At 39.9% G+C, this 21,571-nt stretch overlaps 1 protein-coding gene across 1 annotated transcript in view; it reads right to left on the bottom strand.

Moving 5' to 3' along the window:
• Positions 1 to 21,571, bottom strand: part of LOC140485650 (neuronal vesicle trafficking-associated protein 1-like) — a 63,816-nt gene that overhangs the window by 23,331 nt on the left and 18,914 nt on the right. The window contains exon 3 of the mRNA XM_072584020.1: positions 12,232 to 12,348. Within this exon, the coding sequence (XP_072440121.1) occupies positions 12,232 to 12,348 (117 nt within the window). The remainder of the gene's footprint in view (positions 1 to 12,231; positions 12,349 to 21,571) is intronic.

The following is a 21,571-nucleotide window of genomic DNA, read 5'->3' as shown; positions in this document are numbered from 1 at the left end:
TGTTCCCATGGCAAACCTCCGATCGAATGTTAAGCAATCTGCTCGAGAAAACATTTTGTCACATCTACTGATAGTTTAAAGTTTCTTTTCACGTTAGCAAAATATAAACTGTCCACGATTTTAAGTCACACAAATTTTATGCTCAGACCTGAATGATCAGATTATTCAAATTGATGACCTTTGAATTAAGAGGAGACTGTATTTTAATTTCAAAATCAGGGGAATAGTGAAATACATGAACAGATGCCAACATTTGTATGAATTTTTTAACACAAAGAATTGACGAACTGCTATAAATGATTCACACAGGAATTCACCCCTGATAATTATTCACAGAGGAATTCACCCCCCATGCAGTCACTAGACTTGGTTGTCTGATACTTCACAGTCAGTTTGGAGGAGCTTTCAACAATGTGCTTTCCATCTGGAGATGAGGACTGTACACCACTAATATACTATGAAACAAAATTGCAAGCAAGGTAGAGACACCCTGTTCCCACTAAAGACATGTTGTAGTGTGGCTTGGCCAAGTATCAAAGCACAGTTGGACTTCCCCTTCTGTCTCGCAGTGTGGCACCAAACAACAGACTTTCAACAACTTGTCTAAGATTCACTGTAAAATTTACAATCATTTGCCATCAGAGTTTATTAATCAAAGTTGTTAACATAGTTTTCTTATCACTGAATGGAATCAGTGCAGCATCTGATGTGATCAAGACATGCATAAACCTACAATGGAAGCATCTGACCAAATTCTTATTCAGAAAGTGACTGCTATTCTTCTGGCTTTCCCACTAATACTTGCAATGCAAAACAATACAAAGATAATTCCACTGGGCTTGAATGGCACCAAATAGGTCCCCAGTTGCAAAATCTTGAGGAATTAAATCAAAATATAAAACTTTTATATTCAGTTGTAAATTGAATATGACACACATTCAGGTTAAAATGGACCTCACTGACTAGCCTGTTGTTCTCTATAGTATAAATCAGTCCAGCGTTCATATCTTGCTCCCAATTTGCTAAAACACTTTTGAACTCCTCCGAATACAAATAAAGCTAATGGTTAATTCCTTGCATCTCCAACCTTTCTGTCTATATTTTAAATCAATATTATATAGGCTTTGCAGCGTAGTGGGTAACATCATCATTATCTTGGAGCAGAGTGCTCCAACTTCAAGAAACATTTCAGAACAGCTTGACCTTGTAAGAAATATCCAAGACATGGTTTAATGTTCCCAATTAGCCTTGGGAATCCTAGCACCACCTCCACACTAGACCCCAGTGGAAAAGCAAAGATAGTGTGCAAAAATAAAAATCAATACGACCACGAATAACCTTCTCTGAATCTTCTCCATGTTCCAATCAGACCTGCTGACAAGTTCATCCTCCTCCTGACATCCTCAACATTTGAACATCACACACACACACACGTAAAATCCTTTATCACAAGGATTTTAAACCCAGTGCACAGTCAGCAACATCTTAAAATTTTCTTTTTCTCAATGTGACAGATGTAATGGTTAACAGCCAGTGCAAAAATCTTATCAGGGCCCGACTGACGTGGGTACTTGTGAAAGAATCAGATGAGAAGTCTGGTGAGGCCTTTCTCCAGATCACAACAAACCCCCAACATCTTTTAATCATTAGCCAAGCAGCAAGGAAATATTCTTGCCAGGCAGGGCAATTTGCCCATTAAGTGGGGGTTTATAGTATAAGAAAGGCCTCATTAATGCCACAACATACCCAACTAAATGTTCAGTTACTTATCTTACCAAACAGGCCAAAACAAGCTAGCCATATAAAAATCTCAGCAAGAAACGCAGAGCGGGTACCTAGGGTCCTCAGCTTGCTGCAGTGAGCCTCCATATGACTCAGCACTAAAAACTGTCTCAGACATGATCAGTGCAATGTTCCCTGTGTATGTATGCAATCCCTCCAAGGTTCTGCCCACTGTGAGCATTGACTTGTGGTTCCGGAATTCATTGCTGCACACAGAACCTGAAGGCCTGCAGAGTTACTAACCAGGGAAGGAAAAATAATTAAAAAGAACAATTCACAGACAGTGGCTTCCAATATTTGCCAAGCCCTCAGGACTCTTAGGTCCACCCATGGGTGAGAGTTAGGAAGAACATGCTTGCATTGCAGGGTACACAGGCAACTGGTATTAAAAGGCTGCTGCAGGGATGTGTCGTGGACAGGGACAGGCATAAATGCTATCGGCACTCACACTGACAATACACTCCCCTCCCCTCCATCATGGTTATCAGTTGGGTGGCAAAATGGTACACAGACATCAGTCTAACACCTGCTGACTGTGCTAGCTGCCTGCATGGCAATCACACTGGTCCATTTTGTTTCTTGATGAGCTCAATGCTGCAGCATGGACAGTCGGATATGGGAACATATCTGGCTTCCCCCAGGTGCAAGGTGCAATTGGCTGCACAGACGTGGGATTGAGAGGACACTGACAGTAGAATTCAACAACAGGAAGGTGCTCCATTCCGTTCATGTTTAAGTGATCAGTGATCACTATTTACCTCTTCCTGGAGGGGTCTGCCAACTACCCTGGCAGCAACCACAATTCCTACAGCCTGAAGTACCCTCAGGTACATTCGAGGGTCCAGAAGCCTTACAAGACTGGTTACTGGAAACAAAGGTTACCCTCCATGACCATAGCTGATGCCATCATTGTACAAACCTCTGACTGATGAGCAATGCAGGTACAATGCTGTCCATGTTTCAAATGGGGCTGTGGCAGAGTAAATAATGGGGCTGCTAAAGATGCGGTCCCGCTGCATGAACCACTTTACTGTGGTTATAGTCTGGACAGAACACGCCTCATCATCCCCCTGTGCTGTGCTCTGTATGATTGGAGAAGACAACAAGGTGGTGGTGTGCTGGATGCTAAGAAACAAGGAACAGGAACAATTGCTGGAGGAAGTTGAGGATTTTGGCGAGGTGGAAGCTCTCTCTGAACAGGACAGAGCTCAGTTGTACAAGCCACACAGGGCCTGACTGACACCTGCTTCAGGTAGCTGAAAGCTGGCTGCATCATGATGAAGGGCTTTTGCCCAAAACGTCGATTTCGCTGCTCATTGGATGCTGCCTGAACTGCTGTGCTCTTCCAGCACCACTAATCCTGCATCATGAAACATTCAACCACCATTGTTCAAGATGCCAAAGATTAGCTTGCATTGGAGGGTCAAATCATAATCTCCATACATTGTGATTTTGTTCACTTTTGATGGCTACAAATAAAAGCTCACATTTGCAATTGTCTGATTGCTTGATTCCATGTGATGTTCCTCGACTGCAACATGACAAGATGCAGGTGTCCAGTGGACATTGAGGCAGGATGTTAGTCACGTAGAGAGTGTGTGTAGATGGGATGTAGCTAAGGACAGATAAATAGTGAGACCTTGTGTATAAAAAGAGAGTATGGTGAGATAATAGGGTTGTATGTGCAAGGGAGTGTCAGCCATGGCAGCTGTGTCCATGACCAGCTATGTCATTGTCAGGTGAGATGCAATGCCAGATTACCAACATTTGTCCTGGTGCCCTGCAGCCTTTTCAGGAAATGGGTACAGTGGATACCAGTCTTTCAGCAGGAATGCAGTGACTGGCAAATTGTTCAGGAGAATGGCACATGGCAAGATGGGGTTGCAACAAGGGGAGAGTTGGTGATAGCTTACGAAATTTGCCAAAGTTTCATCTCACTAGGCCTTGCAAGCAAGTAGCCATTCATAAAAAACAAATGCGATGCAACTTGCAATTAGCAAAAAATAATTCACAAGCTCAGCCAAGTTGGCCCAAGTTATTTGAACTAAAAACAATGAGAAATCAACAGATTTCCAAAGCTCAAGGCCTACGTCACAGGACTGATGGTAATGTCACTAACAATAAAGTACCATGTTCGAAGTCGAGGTGGAGTATGCAGGGGTCGCAATGTTGTAGGGCTAGGGGATGTCATAGATGGGAAGGTTCAAATTTATTGAAACAAGGATAAGAATTTTTAAAATCAAGACATTACTGAACTGTGAGCAATATAGTTCAGGGAGGGTAGATAAATGAAACAACAACAACAATGTACGGCTATAGGAGGTTGATTCATTCTCATTCTACTAACAGTGTACAATTCTAAAACAGGACACATCACAGACTTAACAACTAACGCACATACACATTAAAACCCTTCAGTGCTGGAATCGAGAGTAGATTAACTAGAATGACTCAAATAGAGAGTTTAACCACCAGCGCCCAACAAGGTCGGAACATGGTGATATAGACTCTCAGTCGAATGGCCTCTTCTAAACTGTATGATTCTCTGTGAGTGGTAAACATTACGCTGTCAAAAACAGGTGGTCGAACACAGGGAGAGCCAACTGTAGGGTTGGGTGGGTCCTAGATTTGCACTGGGGACCCATAAAAGGAGGCATTTCATTGGGCAGCAGCCTGTAGGATCTAATCAGTCAGGGTGAATGCAGAGCACGGATCTCTCCAGCCACCCGCTGAATCCGAATGGTGATAGGAGGAGGCACTTAAGTGGGCAATTAATTGACCAAACAAGGGTCTCAAATCAGGTCACAGACATGTAGCACACCCTCCACTCACAGGTGACAGATATACTGCAATTGGGGAGGAGTCTTATTTTACAGGTCCATCCATCTGTTCTCCTGCACAAGGATGGCTCAAAGTTCATTTCCACTTGCTAGTTAACAGCAACCTTCCTGTTTCTGGGGGTTAAGATTCAGCCTTATGGATGTAAAAATAATGAATCTTGTCTCTCAAACAATAGCAAAATAAGTTAGTTCACATAGCAATAGAGTGTATTCCATACATTTTGAGAAGGTATATCATAATCTAAGTCTGGCATTTTTTCAGTACTCTAGGAGTGCTAAATTTCAGATGCAGTCTTCCAGATGAAACCCTAAACCAAGGCCGTGATTATCCATTCAGATGAATGTTGAATTCAGCCAAATCAAACTTGGTAGTTTTGGATTTCGACAGAGCTGGATTTGAGAGTGTGGCAAAGGACTTGAATTAGCTTCACTGCTTAACCTTATACAAAGCAGGATATTGCCATGCTAAGGTGGAAAGGAAGCCACAAGAAAGGCAAATCACTGCATAAACCTAAAAAGTGGGTAACTATACAAGAACAAACCAGAATTAATCAATCACAGAAAATGACTCAGGGGAGAACAGGCATAAATGTAAAACTCCTATAAGCGCATTAAATTTGATAGGCACAAAATCACTATAGAAGAGAAAAAAAAATGACAGCTGCAACAGCAGAATTACTTTAGCTCTGTTGGAAGTCCAAGGGTCATTAACAAATCATACTGAGCTATTAAAGAATTCCTCACTATTAAATTCAGGTGGACTCCCAAGATATGGCAGACAAGTTAAATTGCTACGTTGAGTGAGTCTTCATTACAATACACAACGCGCAATTATCAACCATACAGCAGACTGTTAACTGCAAAAAATGGAGTTCTACAAATGCAGGTCAATACTGAAATAACTCCAGAGGCTGGTATCCCATCACCAAGTCACTCTTTATTTACATGTGGAGTCTATGACACTGATCCAACTTCCTCAGAGCCAGCTCTCAGAGCGAACAGAATCTCTGACGTTCCAGTTTTAAAATATGTCAGCTAGGGCCCCCAAACTGACCAGATTAACAGCCCCAATTAGGGATCTCATACTATGAGGTCCACCAGGCCTACCTCGTTACAGTCACTATAAATATCAATTTAAAAATCACACAACACCAGGTTATAGTCCAACAGGTTTAATTGGAAGCACACTAGCTTTCGGAGCGCTGCTCCCAATCATGACTATAAATATCATTTTGCACTGAATAAGGGTGTTTTGAAACAATAAAGCATTCACCCAAAGGTGCACAAAAGAAATTAGAATCATGCTTAATGCACCCCTAGCTTATTGTATATATATTAAATACATGTTCTGACATCATTAAAGATACTCAGTATAACTGCCTGGCTAGAAAGGAGTTATTAAGCTGTGTTGAGCATGCCATGGAAAAGGTCAGGATTTATAAGAGACTTAGTTGAATTTTTCAGCAAGGTATCTGATCAGAGGTTGTGGCCAGTCTTGTTGGTATCACTTAAGTGCATTTACAAAGAGCTTTGACAAGGTGCCATGCAATAGGCTATTTACTAAGCCAAAGTGGGATGAGCAGTTAGGTCTTGGACTGCACAAATTATTTCCAACCTTGTAGGCAGAGGGTTGTTATTAAAGGGTAATGGAGCTATGTTGAAAACAATTGCTGACAGAGTTCCACAGGGATCGGTGTTACAATTATGGAAACTGGCTTTCCTTATTTTCAATAATGACCTGCATGAAGGGACTGGAAGAAACTCTTCGCCAGTTTGCAGAAGATATCAAGATTTGTGTTAAGTGTTGTGAGCATAAAGAAGGAGAAACTGACTACAATTAAATCTTGGTAGTTCAGGAAATCACATCCGTGTTATGTTGCTGGAGGCCATTTGACCATCATGCTTACACAGGTTCATTAAATGAACACCATTACCTCGTGCCAATCATCTACCTTTCGCCCATACTCATGCACATTATCTAAATAATCATCCAATGTCCTCTTGAAGGCCTCAAATGGGCTCCTGTCTGACACATTTATGTTATGTGTAAATGAAGTGTAAATACACATGCACTGACACTGTCTGAATTTGTGCATCATGCCTCTCACAGGAGATCACTGGGTGGGAATCACATTGCGGAGGTTGCATCAAACATCATGGGGAGGCAAGTTCGGCCAGCTATCCTTTTCCTCCAGCAATTTCACACATTTACATATCTGTATGTAAGTGATAAATGCTAAATTTTCAAATCACTAGTTAGAGAGAGTTCACCTATGATCTCATCAATATTCTTCAAATAACACCAGGAAAATTAGGAGTCATTTCCCTCATTGTTGGCTGTAGAATCATGCTGTGCATTAAGTGGGTGTCAAGTTTATCACCAAAACAATTGTATACAGAAAAGATTTATAAGGATGTTGCCAGGGTTGGAGGATTTGAGCTATAGGGGGAAACTGAATGGGATAGGGTTGTTTTCCCTGGAGCTTCAGAGGCTGAGGGGGTGACCTTATAGAGGTTTATAAAATCATGAGGGGCGTGGATAGGATAAATAGACAAAGTCCTTTCCCTGGGGTGGGGGGAGTCCAGAACTAGAGGTCTAGGGTTAGAGGGGAAAGATATAAAAGAGACCTAAGGGGCAACCTTTTCACACAGAGGGTGGTTCATGTACGGAATGAGCTGCCAGAGGAAGTGGTGGAGGCTAGTACGATTACAACATTTAAAAGGCATCTGGATAGGTATAGGAATAGGAAGAGTTTGAAGGGATATGGGCCAAGTGCTGGCAGGTGGGACTAGATTGGGTCAGCATCAACAAGTTGGGCCGAAGGGTCTGTTTCCATGCTGTAGAACTCTATGACTCTAATTGTACTCATATCTTTAAAATGTTGTCATCCTTGTGGATCAAATGAATTGCAAAAAGGATTGACAATGAGTGACCTGGACACTTAGTCAGCAGAAATGGAGAAGGGTCTGAGCAGGTCAATACCAGCAGCATAGTTTCAAAGTGCTGAGCATATCACAAGAGTAAATTTAATTACCTTAGCAGAATTGCTAAGACCAACCTCTTCTTCACATCTCTCAAACTTTGCTTAACACTTAAAGTCTGATTTTAGCAATTTTGCTTACCCTTGCTTCAAAAACCTTTCATTCAGTACTACACTCACATTTACCACCTGCTAGTGTCCTCACAACTACCCCTATCTACATCCCACCCCCAACTTATTCACGTTTTCTGTTTCTTCCTTTCAGTATCCAAGGATGCAATGTTACCTTTCATAAGTTTACAGCTCATTTATTTGACAAGAGCAAGTGAATGCAAGTACAGGAGGAGCTCTCACTTGAAAGTTCATCAATACCAATGCAGGATTTTCTTCACTGGAAACGGAGAACATCCTTATCCAGCGGAGAACATCCTTATCCAGCAGAGAACAGCTTCCCATCTAATGTTCAGAAGCCAATTGTATGGAACGTTATAAAAGCTGGATAGACAAGAGAGTGTAATAAATTGCATTTAGGTCTTTATCCAAGTAATATAATACATTTTCTTGAACTATTTCAGCAGAGTGTTGCTATAGCAATTGGCACAGTATTGTTTTGTATGTGGAAGGAAGCAAAGCTGTTGAACATGACTGCTAATATAAAGGGAATATAAACTGTGTGTTTTTCCATAAGCAAATTCAAGCAGTGTCGATCATTTAAAGAAAGTGTATAAGGGACTAGAAACCGGTAAGGTACTGTGGGATGATCAATAGTCATGAAGTTTTCTCCAGCATCAGGAACCTTCATCAGCAGTGGTGGCATCATAGAACCATGGAGTCATACAGCACGGAAACAGACTTCAGTCCAACCAGTCCATGCTGACCATAATCCCAAAATAAACTAGTCCCAATGCCTGCCCTTGGCCCGTATCCCTCCAAACATTTCTTATTCAGGTACTTATCTAAATACTTTTTCAATGTTGTAACTGTACTCACACCCACTACTTTCCCTGGAAGTCAATTCCACACAGGGACCACAGTGTTAAATACAAAACCTTTCTCCTCTCACCTTGAAAATAGCATCATCATGATGTAATTATACAGTGCGTTTGATAGAAATGTTATAAATAGAATTTGATAAATAAGGAAATATTAGAGCAGATGAACAAATGTTTCGTCAAAGAGATACTGTTAAGAAGCATTTTAGAGATGGAAAAAAAAGGAAGCAGAGAATTTTAGACAGTGTGTTCCAGAACTAAAGGGCATAAGAAGAGAGCGAAACTCAAACAAAGAAACCATATCATTTTCAATAATCACAATGTAAGTAGTGTTAAAGGTCATGCTGGGGCCCAGGAGGGCTGCAAAATTGGCAAACAAGTACTGGAGAATTTTAAAAACCCTCCTCCTACATGGCACCCTGACCAGACAGACCAGGCAAGATAACGTGGCTGATTCACCTGCTTCTGACAGTAATTCAAGCACAGGTTATGACAGTCTTAACAGCATTACAACAGTGAATTACTCCAAATGTACTTGGGTGTAGAGCGCAAAAGGATACTCTTCAGTTCTGAAAGGCACCTAGTCTTTCAAAGTGTGTATACATAAACGTCAACTATTTCCAAGAAACAGATCTAACATTTTAAAATGGTTAAATTTCAATGATTTTATCCATTTTTTTCTGATCAATTAACCCATGTTCAATGGAATTGTGCACTACACAATAAAACCAGAAATTAATGTGAATTTAGAAAGCATTTGCTAAAAAAACTTGACATAATTGTTGCAATTGTTCTACTTCACTGTAGACAAATAAAAATAGGGCTACAATTTAAACAGAAAAGCAAACAGCAAAAATGCACCTTTCATTTCCTGAGGGCATCCCAAAGCATTGCCTGCAATTCATTGATTGGGAAATGTAAGCAATTGCAGAAGTCAATTTATGCATAGCAAACATCCATATGTAGAAGCTAGACAGATGATCAGTTTAGTGATGTTAAGGTTGAGATTGAGTGAGAAATATCAAACAGGATAATTCACCTCCTAATGGAAAAATCAGACAGTAGTCATTGCACTGAAGGGCTAGTACAGATTATCTAATTCTCTAGAAAGGGATTTGAACCTCTTAACCTTCTTCTACAAAAGGTGAGAATGTTATTGAACCGAAGTTTCACTTACTAGGAATGTCAACTTTATATAAGCTGTGCATCACTAGTGCAGAATCTACAAGACGACCCATCTCTACCTATTGTGGAAATTGGTGCAATTCAACTACGGAACATTTTGGGCATTGAACATTTTACAAATTGTATAAACATTTTATAAATCACAAAATCCAGCCTCTCTCAAACCAGGTGTGATGAAGAAACTTGAATTTTCAAGTAATAGCAATCATATTAAATTGAAGTCTCAACTTTAACAATCATTTAGGAACTCCTGAAAAGTGATGCATCTTTCATGCCATCTGAGCCAATGTGACAGTGGCATAAATCCTAGGCATCTGAAAGGTGGTGTTTCATGCTGATTTCACACAAATACAGGGTTCACATTGGTTATTACCAGAACTAGCCTCCATTTTTCACATTCTTGCCAATACAAAATTTGTAATGGATGTGAGAACAGATGGAAACAAATTGCTCGAGTGGAGCAGCTAAAAAGCAGGCCTTTCAAACACAGGATGCAAGAAGTTTTTAATTGCCTTCTTCATTAACGTAATTGCAGTTCCAAGTAAACAGTCTTTAAGATAAGACCATCAATGCGATTCATTTGCAGAGTAACAATAACAGAGCATTTTAAAGACCATATACCGCCGCTAACAAAGGCCAATTGACATAGGCTTAAACAAGCACAGAAATTAAATTTCAGTTCACAGATATATTTAACTTGCTATTCCTGTTGAATCCCAGGAGATTCTCATTTGGTATTTAGGTCATTCTGATATACAGGAAAGTCACTGTTCAGACAGCTGAATCTTTTTCTCCAAGTTCATAGCAAGTTAGAAGGCTACATCTGGAATGAAGGGCTAGGGAGGAGGTACAGTGTATCTGACATTTCCAATACTTGTTCATTGCCTTTTTCCAAGGTGACTTCAACTGTCAGGACTGAATAGCATACCACCAACTGGCCTCCAGGAAAGAGGCCACTATCAGCATTCAGGGAAGTTTGGAAATAAAGGGTGCCCAATGAATTAGACAAATCCATTTCCCTCAGGGAAAGTTGCAGGGCCACTTGAGCTTCATGATTCCCTTCACATGCACTCAACAGTAAAGTGTGCCCGCTGAGCGTGGACTTAAAATGCCTCTGGAGCCCCAGTGCTGTCAAGAGGAAGAACACAGCCTTTGAATCTGCATCATAACATTGGTAGAAGCACTTTATTCTCCACAAGAATGTACTACATGATTCAGGGGGCTGTTGGGAATTTGGGCTGAGAGTTTAGTCATGTGTCCAGATGCAGTCCATCCAGATCGAAAGGGCAGGAATCTAGGTAGTTTTCTAACATGAACAATAATCCAGGGCAGTTAAATACCTACCTGATGGGTTTTACAAGTGAGAAAGGTGGATGTCTTACTGCTAAATTTCCTCAGAGACGGTGAACGGGTTGGAAAGTTGAGAGAAGCTGATCCACATCTGACAGATAAGTGCAGTTTGAATGCAGAACACTTTTATACAAGGATTTACGCAGGGTTCTCCATAATTGCATTTCATACATAATTATTAATACTAATCAGACCAGGTCATGCTATCTTTCGCCACACTGATTATCTGCAGAACGCATTATTATTACCCTGTAAATGTAAGGAGTGATTCATAGGTAAAGACACATCTTGCAGAAAGTTATGTTCAGAAAATTACATGCCATAGTGCTCAATCTACTGTCCATTAACTAAAGATAACTAGGGCCTGGATAGTATCCAATCCAGTATTGCAGACGATCTAACAATAATCTTCTCCCTATTAGGGAATCATTCCCATGGATTAAATATATACATTTTTCTGTGCAATTTAATAAAGGTGAGAGAAGGAAACAAGATAATTCTAAAGCAGTTCGCCAAATGTTTGTTGTCAGAAAATTGTTAGAATCTGTATGTCAGGATAAAGTGGTTGAACACCATCAAAATTCTTAATTAATATTCTATGCTGGCTCTCTAAAGTGCAAGTCATTGACAAACTTGATAAAAACTACAAAGTGATATTAATAGATTGAGTGAATGGACAAAACAATGCTAAATGGGTTTCAATGTAGCCAGTGTAAGGCCATCCACTTTAGGCCAAAAATGGATACAAATGAATACTTTCTGAACTGTGACAATCCACAAACAGTGGAGGTCCCAAGAGAGTTAGGGATCCAGATGCACAGGTCATTAAAACACAATGAACAAATTAAAAAATATTGTAAGAAACCAACAAACGGCTGGGCCTTTGTATCTAAAAGACTAGCCTGAATAGGAATAATTCTCAGATATTAACATACCCCCTTCCTGTAGCTTGTCTGCGCTTTTTTGTTATTCCTGAAAATTCACTCATTTCGCTATGTCTAATGTTCCACCAAATTTTGATGCCTATGGACTGAAATGGAGAACAGGTAACAAAAGGTGGCTCCGAAGATTAGGTCAATTTCATTGATCAAAGACATTTACCTTGAACCTCTCCGAAACCCCATCAGTGAAGCTGATGGTAAATTCAGCAATTTTCGGTGCTTGAAACTTGCCTTTCTTTTGACTTGGCTGATATTCCGCCCGTGTTTTAACTATAACCTGCAAGGAAGAGAAAATAAATCAGCCTGGCATGGTTATGTGTTCTGCTAAAGTAAGCGCATATCAGCTAAAATAACTAAAGCACTTTCTAGTTCCCATAGGACAAAGCTATTCAAATAAACTGCCTGAATATATACAATGTCAATTCCACTATACTGCTCTTTCTACTTATAAAATAAACTATCTTTCGGTGAAACATTCAAGCAATGATTCATAAAAATTCGAAGTGTGTGTACTTGTCTTCAATACATCAACAGTATTCACAAGGTTTATCTGATGTTTTAGTACCAATATTCCACAAAGAAAAATTACTCTCAAAACAATACGATTCTTGCACAATACTTTCATTTCAATACCTTAATTGGTTCTCACTAAAAGCACAAATGTAACCTGTAACCAATAGCCCTTCCTATTAGCACTAAAGCTCAGAATTGTCTAGGGGCAGGACATAATCATTTTATTCTGCTGCCTGCATTCACTTGAATCACATTTGTGCATTGCCAAATCCTAGAGACATCTACAGTACTGCTTAAAAAGAAACCAATTTGTCACCAGCCTTAAACATCTTCTGTACGGAGTCATTTTAATTAAATTTCCACTCCAGATTCTAACTATTTTGTGATCTGTCTGCAATGTGTGGCATTAACCCAATACTTAACACAGGCAGTGTTCTCAGTTTCACACTCTTAACTAGCTTGTTTAAAAAATCATTTCATAAACACAGGAAATTACACCTTCAGGGTGCACCCATAACCCTGCCAGTTCCCCAAAAGCCCGAGGCACTAAATGTTTCTTATAATAAGAGCAAAGTGTGTGCTGGAAGTATTCAATAGGTCTGGCAGGAACAGTGACAAGAGAGACAAAGCAAAAGGCGTTTTTAGTTAAGGGCGATTCTTCAGGACATCTCTTCATCATAAAAAGAGAATAAAATGAGCACATTTCTATGTTGCTGGAAAGTATTTGAGCCCTATCAGTTTTATGAAACAATTGTCAGGAATGTCAGTACATGTGTCACAATCTAATTCTCCACAATTTTGCTTCAAAACGGAGATTGAGTGAGTACCTTGCAGAACTCCTCTGCTCAGTCCACAAGCATGACCTCAACATACAGATCGCTTGCTATTTCAATTCATAGTTTCAGGGCAGCATGGTGACTCAGTGGTTAACACTGCTGCCTCACAGCACCAGGGATCTGGGTAAGATTCCACCCTTGGGTGACTGCGTGGAGTTTGCACATTCTCCCCGGCTGTGTGTGGATTTCCATCGGGTGCTCTGGTTTCCTCCCACAGTCCAAAGTTGTACAGGTTAGATCAATTGGCCACGTTAAATTGTTCCATTGCATCCAGGGATGTGCAGGCTGGGAAACCATGGGAAATGCAGGGTTACAGGGATAGGATAAAGTCTAGGTAGGATGCTCTTTGGAAGGTCAGTGTGGACTTGATGAGCAGTGTGGCTCTACTTACACACTGTAGAGGTTTTATGAATACATGATTCTCATCCTCATTAAAAATACTTGGTTTGCTGCAATATTCCACTGAAGCCCAACACAACCTTGATGGACAGTACCCAGTCTTTAAACTGGGCACGTCACATTGAGTCCAACAACATCTGGTTGTCCTCAAATTGATTTTTTCTCCCACAACTTTCCTTTTCTAAAGTGCCAGTCTATAATTTCGTATCATTCTTTTGCTTTAGAGCTGCCTTTTATTTTGCTATTAACACTTAACACAGCCCAATGCTTTCTTTCCTTATTACTACAATCATCATTACCGTTCACTTCTCTTTGTTCCATGCACGATTAACATTTAGTCTCTTCTATCCTAAAATATCTCCCATCTTCAGTTGTGCTCTCTCTGACCCCTTCTCCACTTTTATTTTTATAAAGAGCATAAAAGCTTTCACTTCTGAACATACTGGACTTGGAATTGGGCTCCTCTGGCCAGGTGCTGCCAAACCAGTGCTTGTTAGTTTTATTCCTAGTGCCATTAAATGAGAATGCAATTTCATCATTTGCACCATATGTTTTTAGACTCTGAAATTTATTACAAATCTTAAAGTTGTGTTTGGATAGAATGCACATTTGTATTGTCATGACTAACAATGAAAGGTTAACAGCAACTTTCATTAATATAATGCTATCAAGCCTCCCAACAGAACTGATATCAAATAAAACCTGAAACCGAGATATGAACATGAACCCCTAACACACAATGTCACTACAACCAAGACCAGTTTTCTGTCCATGCCCAACATTCACAGCTGGGCATGTTTTGATAAGAGTGGTTGGATAGTAAAACAGTAGCAGAAACCACAGTTAGCTTTCTCTCTCTTGTCTAGAGGATACTAGGTCTGACTCATCTCTTTGCTGCCCCAGGTGAGATCTCGTGTGCCCACGTAGTGCTGGTCTATGAAGCTCAGAAAGATGTTTGACAGTGAACTGATCTAATAAGTCATGAGCAGAGAGGATGGTGGGAGGGGAATCTCACCCTGCTTTTCCCTTATTCAGAGTGCCTGTTCACAGGGATCCTGTATGATTGAATCCAGTAAGGTTCTGTCATAGACAGGCTAAGGGGTTTAGGGAGGAAACTTCAAACCTTAAGACTTGGCAAATGCAGCCTCAGCTGCCTTTGGTGCAGCAACTAATATCGGGGAACCACAAGAGGCCAGAACTGGGGCGGTCAGGTATCTTGCACATGGAGTGCTGAAAGCAGGAAGATAGGTAGATAGGGATAAGGCCATGGAGCAGTTTGAAGACGAGAATGGAAATTTCTTTTAAGAAACAAAATCACTCAAACAGGAGCCAACATAGATCAACAAGCAAAAGTGTGTTAAATAAACAAAGCATGTGACATGTTACAATACAGGCAGAAGGGTTCTCTTGAGGTTGGAAGATAGAAGACAACCAGAAGCATGTTGAAATAATCAAGTCAAGAAGCATCACAGACTTGGCAGAGGGTTCAGCATCAGATGAACCGAGGCAGAGGTGGAGTCAGGCATCTTTGATGGAAGTAAGTGATGCTGCAGTTATGTGGTTGCAAGTTCATCACAGATTCAAACCGATCATGAAGATCTCTCACTGTCTAGGGTCTGCTTCTTTACATATTTAGAACTATAAATCCAAACCTTTAGGTGCATTGTCGTGACATTGTTTAATCGTATCTTATTCAGAGAGTCCCATGACTTCTTCAATTTTTGATTTGCCATTGATTTCATACATACCTGATAATGGCTGTCAATTGAACTTGACTTTTTTTGAGAGGGGGGAAATCACAGATGGAAATGGACAGTGTTAATGATGGTATACATGTGATCAGAGCTTTCATTCAGAATCAAATACGATACTAGGTTTGCACTTAATTAGCGTCAGGCAGCTACTGAGAAAGGAATGCAGTTGATCAGGATACCATGAAGCTGAAATTCCACTAACAATACCAACCTATTTTGGCCAGCATACAGAAGGACTTCCTGTGGGGTTTTATACTGTCCCCTCATGTAAAACATTAAGTGCAGACCAGGTATCATCTTGTATCAAGCTGAGGGATCACAGAGATCAGGATTTTCTAAACAGGGAGGGTGCTCAGTCCTATTGGTGGCAAGGATCTTTATGAAACATTTTATATGAAACAATGTTCTGCTGATATGGGCAGAACATTGTCAACATCCAGTGGTAATGTCCTGTGCAAGCTACAATGGCACAGCCTTCTGTTTCTTTCTTTGTGTCTCTGCAAATTGTTTGCAGTTCTAACCTGCTCAGTTAGCAGAGAACCAACCAATCTGCTTTGCTTGTAAACAAGTCCTCAGTCCCATGATGGGTTGCAGGAAGCCATAGCCAGAAAAACAGATCACATTAGACATTGGAATTCCTTGCATGAAATTATGTAGCCATCCTGGTAAATTTTTGTTATTAAAAATAGTTCTTTCTCCTAATCTTTAAAAACTGTAAGAAATAAGAAGACATGTGTCTTACACTCTCCATGGCCGCGCTGCAATGGAGAGTTATTATAACTTTTATTATAACTTTTATTCATTTTATAAAATTTAGGGCTGAATCTCCCTGGGCTATTGCTGATGGACTGAAGGCGAGAGGGTGGCCAAAATTTCAGAAGACATGTCAGGTGAAGAGTCAGACACGTTCTTACCATTGGCAGTGTGGAATAGTGGTGGGAACATTTTGAACACCCACTGAGTGGAAAATCATCCAATCACTTTTTTCTAACTCTTCCTTAAAAAGTTTCTTAGAATGTTTTCTGTATTAAAAGACATTACGTAAAAAGAAGTCATGTTGTTGTTGCCTGTTGGGAGAGTTTGTGAACAACGGTTGAAGTCAAAATTGGACATAGTTGAATTGCTAGCATTATGTCACACATGAAGAACAGCACATGCATTGAAGCTCAAGCAGCATTTTTTCAACCAAGTCTCAGCTTATGTCAGCACCTTCAAGAAAAGGAAAAAAGAAGAGGAAGAATTAGGCAGGAGGTCTTCCAGAATTAAAACACAGAAACTGAAGACCATAGTTGAAGCATTAAGACTATTTCTCTCCATGGATGGTGCCAGACCAGTTCAGTTTCTCTATCAATCTTTTGTTTGCTTTACATTTTCAACATCTGCAGTATGATTTTATTTGACCTTATGGAATCTCGAACTTCAACAAAATTAAATTCAAGTGTACTGGAGACTAATACAAGGGAGAAGAGATGTTGCAGAAGCTGAATGGGGATGCAAGTAAAGAAAATTTCCACTCCACTATTAATTAACTATTCTTTTGGTAACCTGTATAAAATAGTAATTATACAGTGCAACTGTGAAAAGATTTACCAATCCAGCTAGTGAGAGCCTGACAGTGATGCAAAATGGAACAGTGCAGTAGTTTATTGACTTTTATAATCTACCTCATTCCATTCTCAACCCAGAGGAGAAATAAGACAAATCGATTATGTATCAAGTTGGTAAAACACCCCTAATATCTGATCATTTCGGTTTCTAGTTCATTTTGAACAAAACTAAAATTGGGTTGAACCTTTTTGGCCCATTGTCATTGGGCTGGAGGCGGCAGGGTGAACGAGATGGTTGTCGGAGAGGTGGAAGTGGTGTGTAATGCAAAGAGTCATTCATTCTTACCATTGGCAGTATGGAATAGTCGTAGGGATGTTTGGTGGCTTGCCCATTCAATGAAAGACAATGAAAGTGACAAGACCACTGTTGACTTCCCAGCAGGTAGGGGAACTGTGTGCTTTTTAGGATAACCCACAGACCCAGAAAGTCTCTGACAGCAGGTGGCAACCTCGGTCTCAACTGTACTATTAATGCTCCATGACCACACAGCACTTGCCCCTCCCTCCTGTGAGGGACCTCTCCATGGTGCTGAAACTTCATCAGTGGCCACCATTAATGTTGATGCTACTGAACTGCCAGCCTTCAAAAGATGTTTCAAGCATGCATTACTTATTTGTAGTTGAAGATTCATCCACAATAAAAATTGGTCCAGCTGGTTAAGACGAAGACAGTGGACCAACACACAGACAAATCTTTCACCCGGTTATTTTAATCAATGGCAGTTTGGTAGTTTCATGAATTAGTGATGGAGTGTCATGTGATGTACTAATCTTCTGATCCTTATCAACATAAAAAATATCCAGAATATGCCCTAACAATTTGACTAAAAATTCTCATCTTAGAATGTTGCCGAATCATTTGGGGATTCTTAATCTTAAAAGCACTGCAAATCTTCTGGAAGGCAGCTACCTGTGAATGCTTCCCTTAGTGGAAAGTTAATTTTCCCTCAGTAGCAGATGCCATTATTCCTGGTGTCTTAATGGGCATACATTGTGTGAAATAGTCTTGGCATATTGTAATGTATATAATCTTAAGCCATTCACCCATAATGTTTGTCCTATACCAATTATCAATGACAGAGGATCAAGGACATCATTTCATAGAAAGCTGTTAAATACTGCCTTTTCACATCTTACATCCTTATTTTCAACATTATATATTTTGTCCATACACACATATTATTAAAAACGTTCCTTCTCTTGGGAAGAGTTTATCCCTCAGCAGTTGAACATGATACCTCCAATTGAGGAGCCACCAAAATCAAGGATACATGTAAGACAACAGAACTGGAAGAACTCAGATGCTTTTGAGGATCTTAAGAATGGAGTGGACCACAGAGATGAAAACCAAAATAACATCAAAATCTCAATGTTACTTAACCAAGACCAAAGGCAGGTTGGCAAGCATAGTGGTGATAGGTGGGAGATGCAATGTATGAGATTTATCTATCTTTTAGTATTATTTACTTTTTGATTTTAAACTGGTGTCATCTGTTTTTTTGTGCCAGATCCAGTCAACAAAACTTGTTTCTTCCAGAAACAGGAAGATGAGTGGATCCTTGTAGAGGGATTGAATGAGACAGGTCTGTGCTGAGACCATGGGATCTGCAGAGACAGCAGAATGGGAAATGTTGGCTTCCTGTAGAGAGCAGCTGTGTCTCAATCTCAGGATGACCAATTAAAGAAGGAAGGTGAAATTCAAATGGGACCCTTGTTAATCCTGGAGACCTGGTTCCCAGAATGCAAACTGAAAACCAGAATGTATTGATGTGAAGAAGTTTAAATGATTAGGTAGGTTTGTAGTTATTGTGATTCCTTAAAAAAAAACTGAGAGAAAATTCTTGCTGCTTAATCGGAATTTGTTTTCATTAGGAGAGATTTTATGAGCAAAGTAAACAGTTAACATAAGGCTTTCAGTTAGAACGTTCTATAAATTGTTGGGAGCTTTTGACTAAGGGGAAAAGTACTCATTGATTGAAAATAATTTAGCTTGACAATTTGCAGAAGTCTCGACTGAAGCTGGGAATGTAAAATAGTTGCTCTTGAGTAGGAAGAATGGTTAAGGAATAGGTTACTTCAGTGCAAGAAGTTTAATGTTAGAATTCCAGATCAGAAGTATTTGGTTAAACCCCTGAAAGACTTTCTCAGCTTCGGCTAGCCCTAAGCTCAGTGGTATGAAGACTCAAGCAAGAGGCTCTCAGATTACGGACACTGGGAATTGAAGCCAGTTAAATTAAGCCAGAGTTGTGATAGAGAGGGAATTCTCCCTGGTGAGAGTACTGTAAAGAAGTGCTGTTGGGAGTAATGTGATTATATTTCACCATGTGTTGCGAAATCTTTAAAATTGAATTATAGAAAAATAGAATAAACCAAACTATTTAATCTTCATTTCTTTTACGTAGTAAGCTTCAGACATTGTTAAAACTACATCTGTATCACTGTATATGTGTACTTCAGTGTTAAAACCAAAACAAAACCTGATTTACCGAGCCAGATTTCAGTCTGAGGTCTGACTTCAGATCAAAACAGGTGAATGGAGCTTCAAGCTTTAAATGAGTACGTTCTGGAAAGAACCATAAAGTTTAATAGACTTGACAAATAACCTCAGAGTAAGGGCACCTGAGATAGCAGAGACTTCAAAGTTTGAATATCATATCCAGTTTGAAAGGGAGAAGGTTGGATCTAAGACTAAGATTTTAAATTTAAATTAGAGTAACTATGTGGGATAAAAGCTGAACATGCTGAAGCGAACCGGTATTCTACGAAATAGATGAACGGAAATGCAGTGGCAGACATCAAAGGGGATGTTTCAGAATGTATATTCCTACTATAAAAAAAAATGTCAAAGTGAAGGTCTGACCAACTGTAGTAGTTGGGAAAATTATTGAAGAAACAAAAGCATGTAACTGCATAAAGATGAGTGAAAATTCAGATGATTGGGCTGATTACAAAGCATGGTAGAGATGGATTAAAGAGATAAACCATGATGATAAAACAGCTAGATAAAAATGAAAAAAAGACAGCAAGAGTTTCTAAAGGAATATGCAAAGGCAAAGAGTACATAAGGTAAGTGTTGGTCCTTTAGAGAGTGAGAATGAGAAGTTAACAATAGATAAGGAAATGGCGGATGAAATAAATAACTGTTTTGCTTCTATCTTCACCATAGAGGAGTCACGCAGTGTCAAATCTTTTAACTTACTTATGGAAAATATACAGTGACACTTCGTGCCATCTAGATTATTTCCTCATACTTACTGTATTTTGTATATTAACCCAAATGAGTCAGCCATGACCATTTTTTCTGTCACCGTTGGTATTGTAACAACATGAGGAACACACTTGCCCTGGTGCTTGAAATTTTGTTACTGATAGATGCCACAAATACTTTGCTGCTCATAACTCAATCCTTACACTAAGGAAGCCACTTGCTAGATTTCAGATATTTCACTTCTGGTTACCACTCCAATTAACTCTCATACCGGTATTATGTGATTGCTTCCAGTGGTCACACTTTCACCTCTTGCTCAGGTGTGACTGCTACCAGCATACAATGATTGAATGGTTTAATTTATTTCCAATGGCAAGATATAAAGTCTTTCTCAAAATTGCACATTAATTTCTCAGTGGTAACACAGTAATGCATCCTAAAGATAACTACACTAAGACAGGGATTAATCTTTCCTCTGACTGAAGTAAACTAAAGCCAGACTCTTCAAGTTCCAACAGAATTCTGATGTAAACGCTGCTCCTGATTCCATCAATGTTCCTCATTAGGGAGTCCTTCTCAAGGTTAGGAAAGGGCAGGAAAACAAAGTGACTGACAGTAATTTTAAGTATCAGCCACATTTCGGCAAATCGGTAAGAGACGATTTAATCTTTTTAACTCTTGCCTTAACCAATGCAAATAACCTGTAGAGTCACAAAGATGTACAGCACAGAAACAGACCCTTCGGTCCTATTCACCCATGGCAACCAGATATCCCAACCTAATCTAGTTCCATTTGCCAGCACTTGGTCCACATTCCTCCAAATCCTATTCATATATCCATCCAGATACCTTTCATATGTTGGAATTGTACCAGCCTCCACTTCTTCCTCTGGCAGCTCATACCATACATGCACCACCCTCTGCGTGAAAATATTGCCCCTTAGGTCCCTTTTAAATTTTTCCCCTCACCCTAAACCTACACCCTCTAGTTCTGGACTCGCCCACCCCAGGGAAAAGACCTTGACTATTCACCCTGTCCATACACCTCATGCTTTTATAAACCTCTGTAAAGGTCACCAGTCAGCCTCCGACGCTCCAGGGAGTTTAGCCCCAATCTATTCAACCTCTCCCTTTAGCTCAAATCCTCCAACCCCAGCAACATCCTTGTAAATATCTTTTCTGA

Source organism: Chiloscyllium punctatum, chromosome 14 (assembly GCF_047496795.1).
Source record: "Chiloscyllium punctatum isolate Juve2018m chromosome 14, sChiPun1.3, whole genome shotgun sequence".
NCBI lineage: Eukaryota > Metazoa > Chordata > Chondrichthyes > Orectolobiformes > Hemiscylliidae > Chiloscyllium > Chiloscyllium punctatum.
Note: the sequence above shows the minus strand (reverse complement) of the source record. Positions and strands in the feature narration are given on the sequence as shown.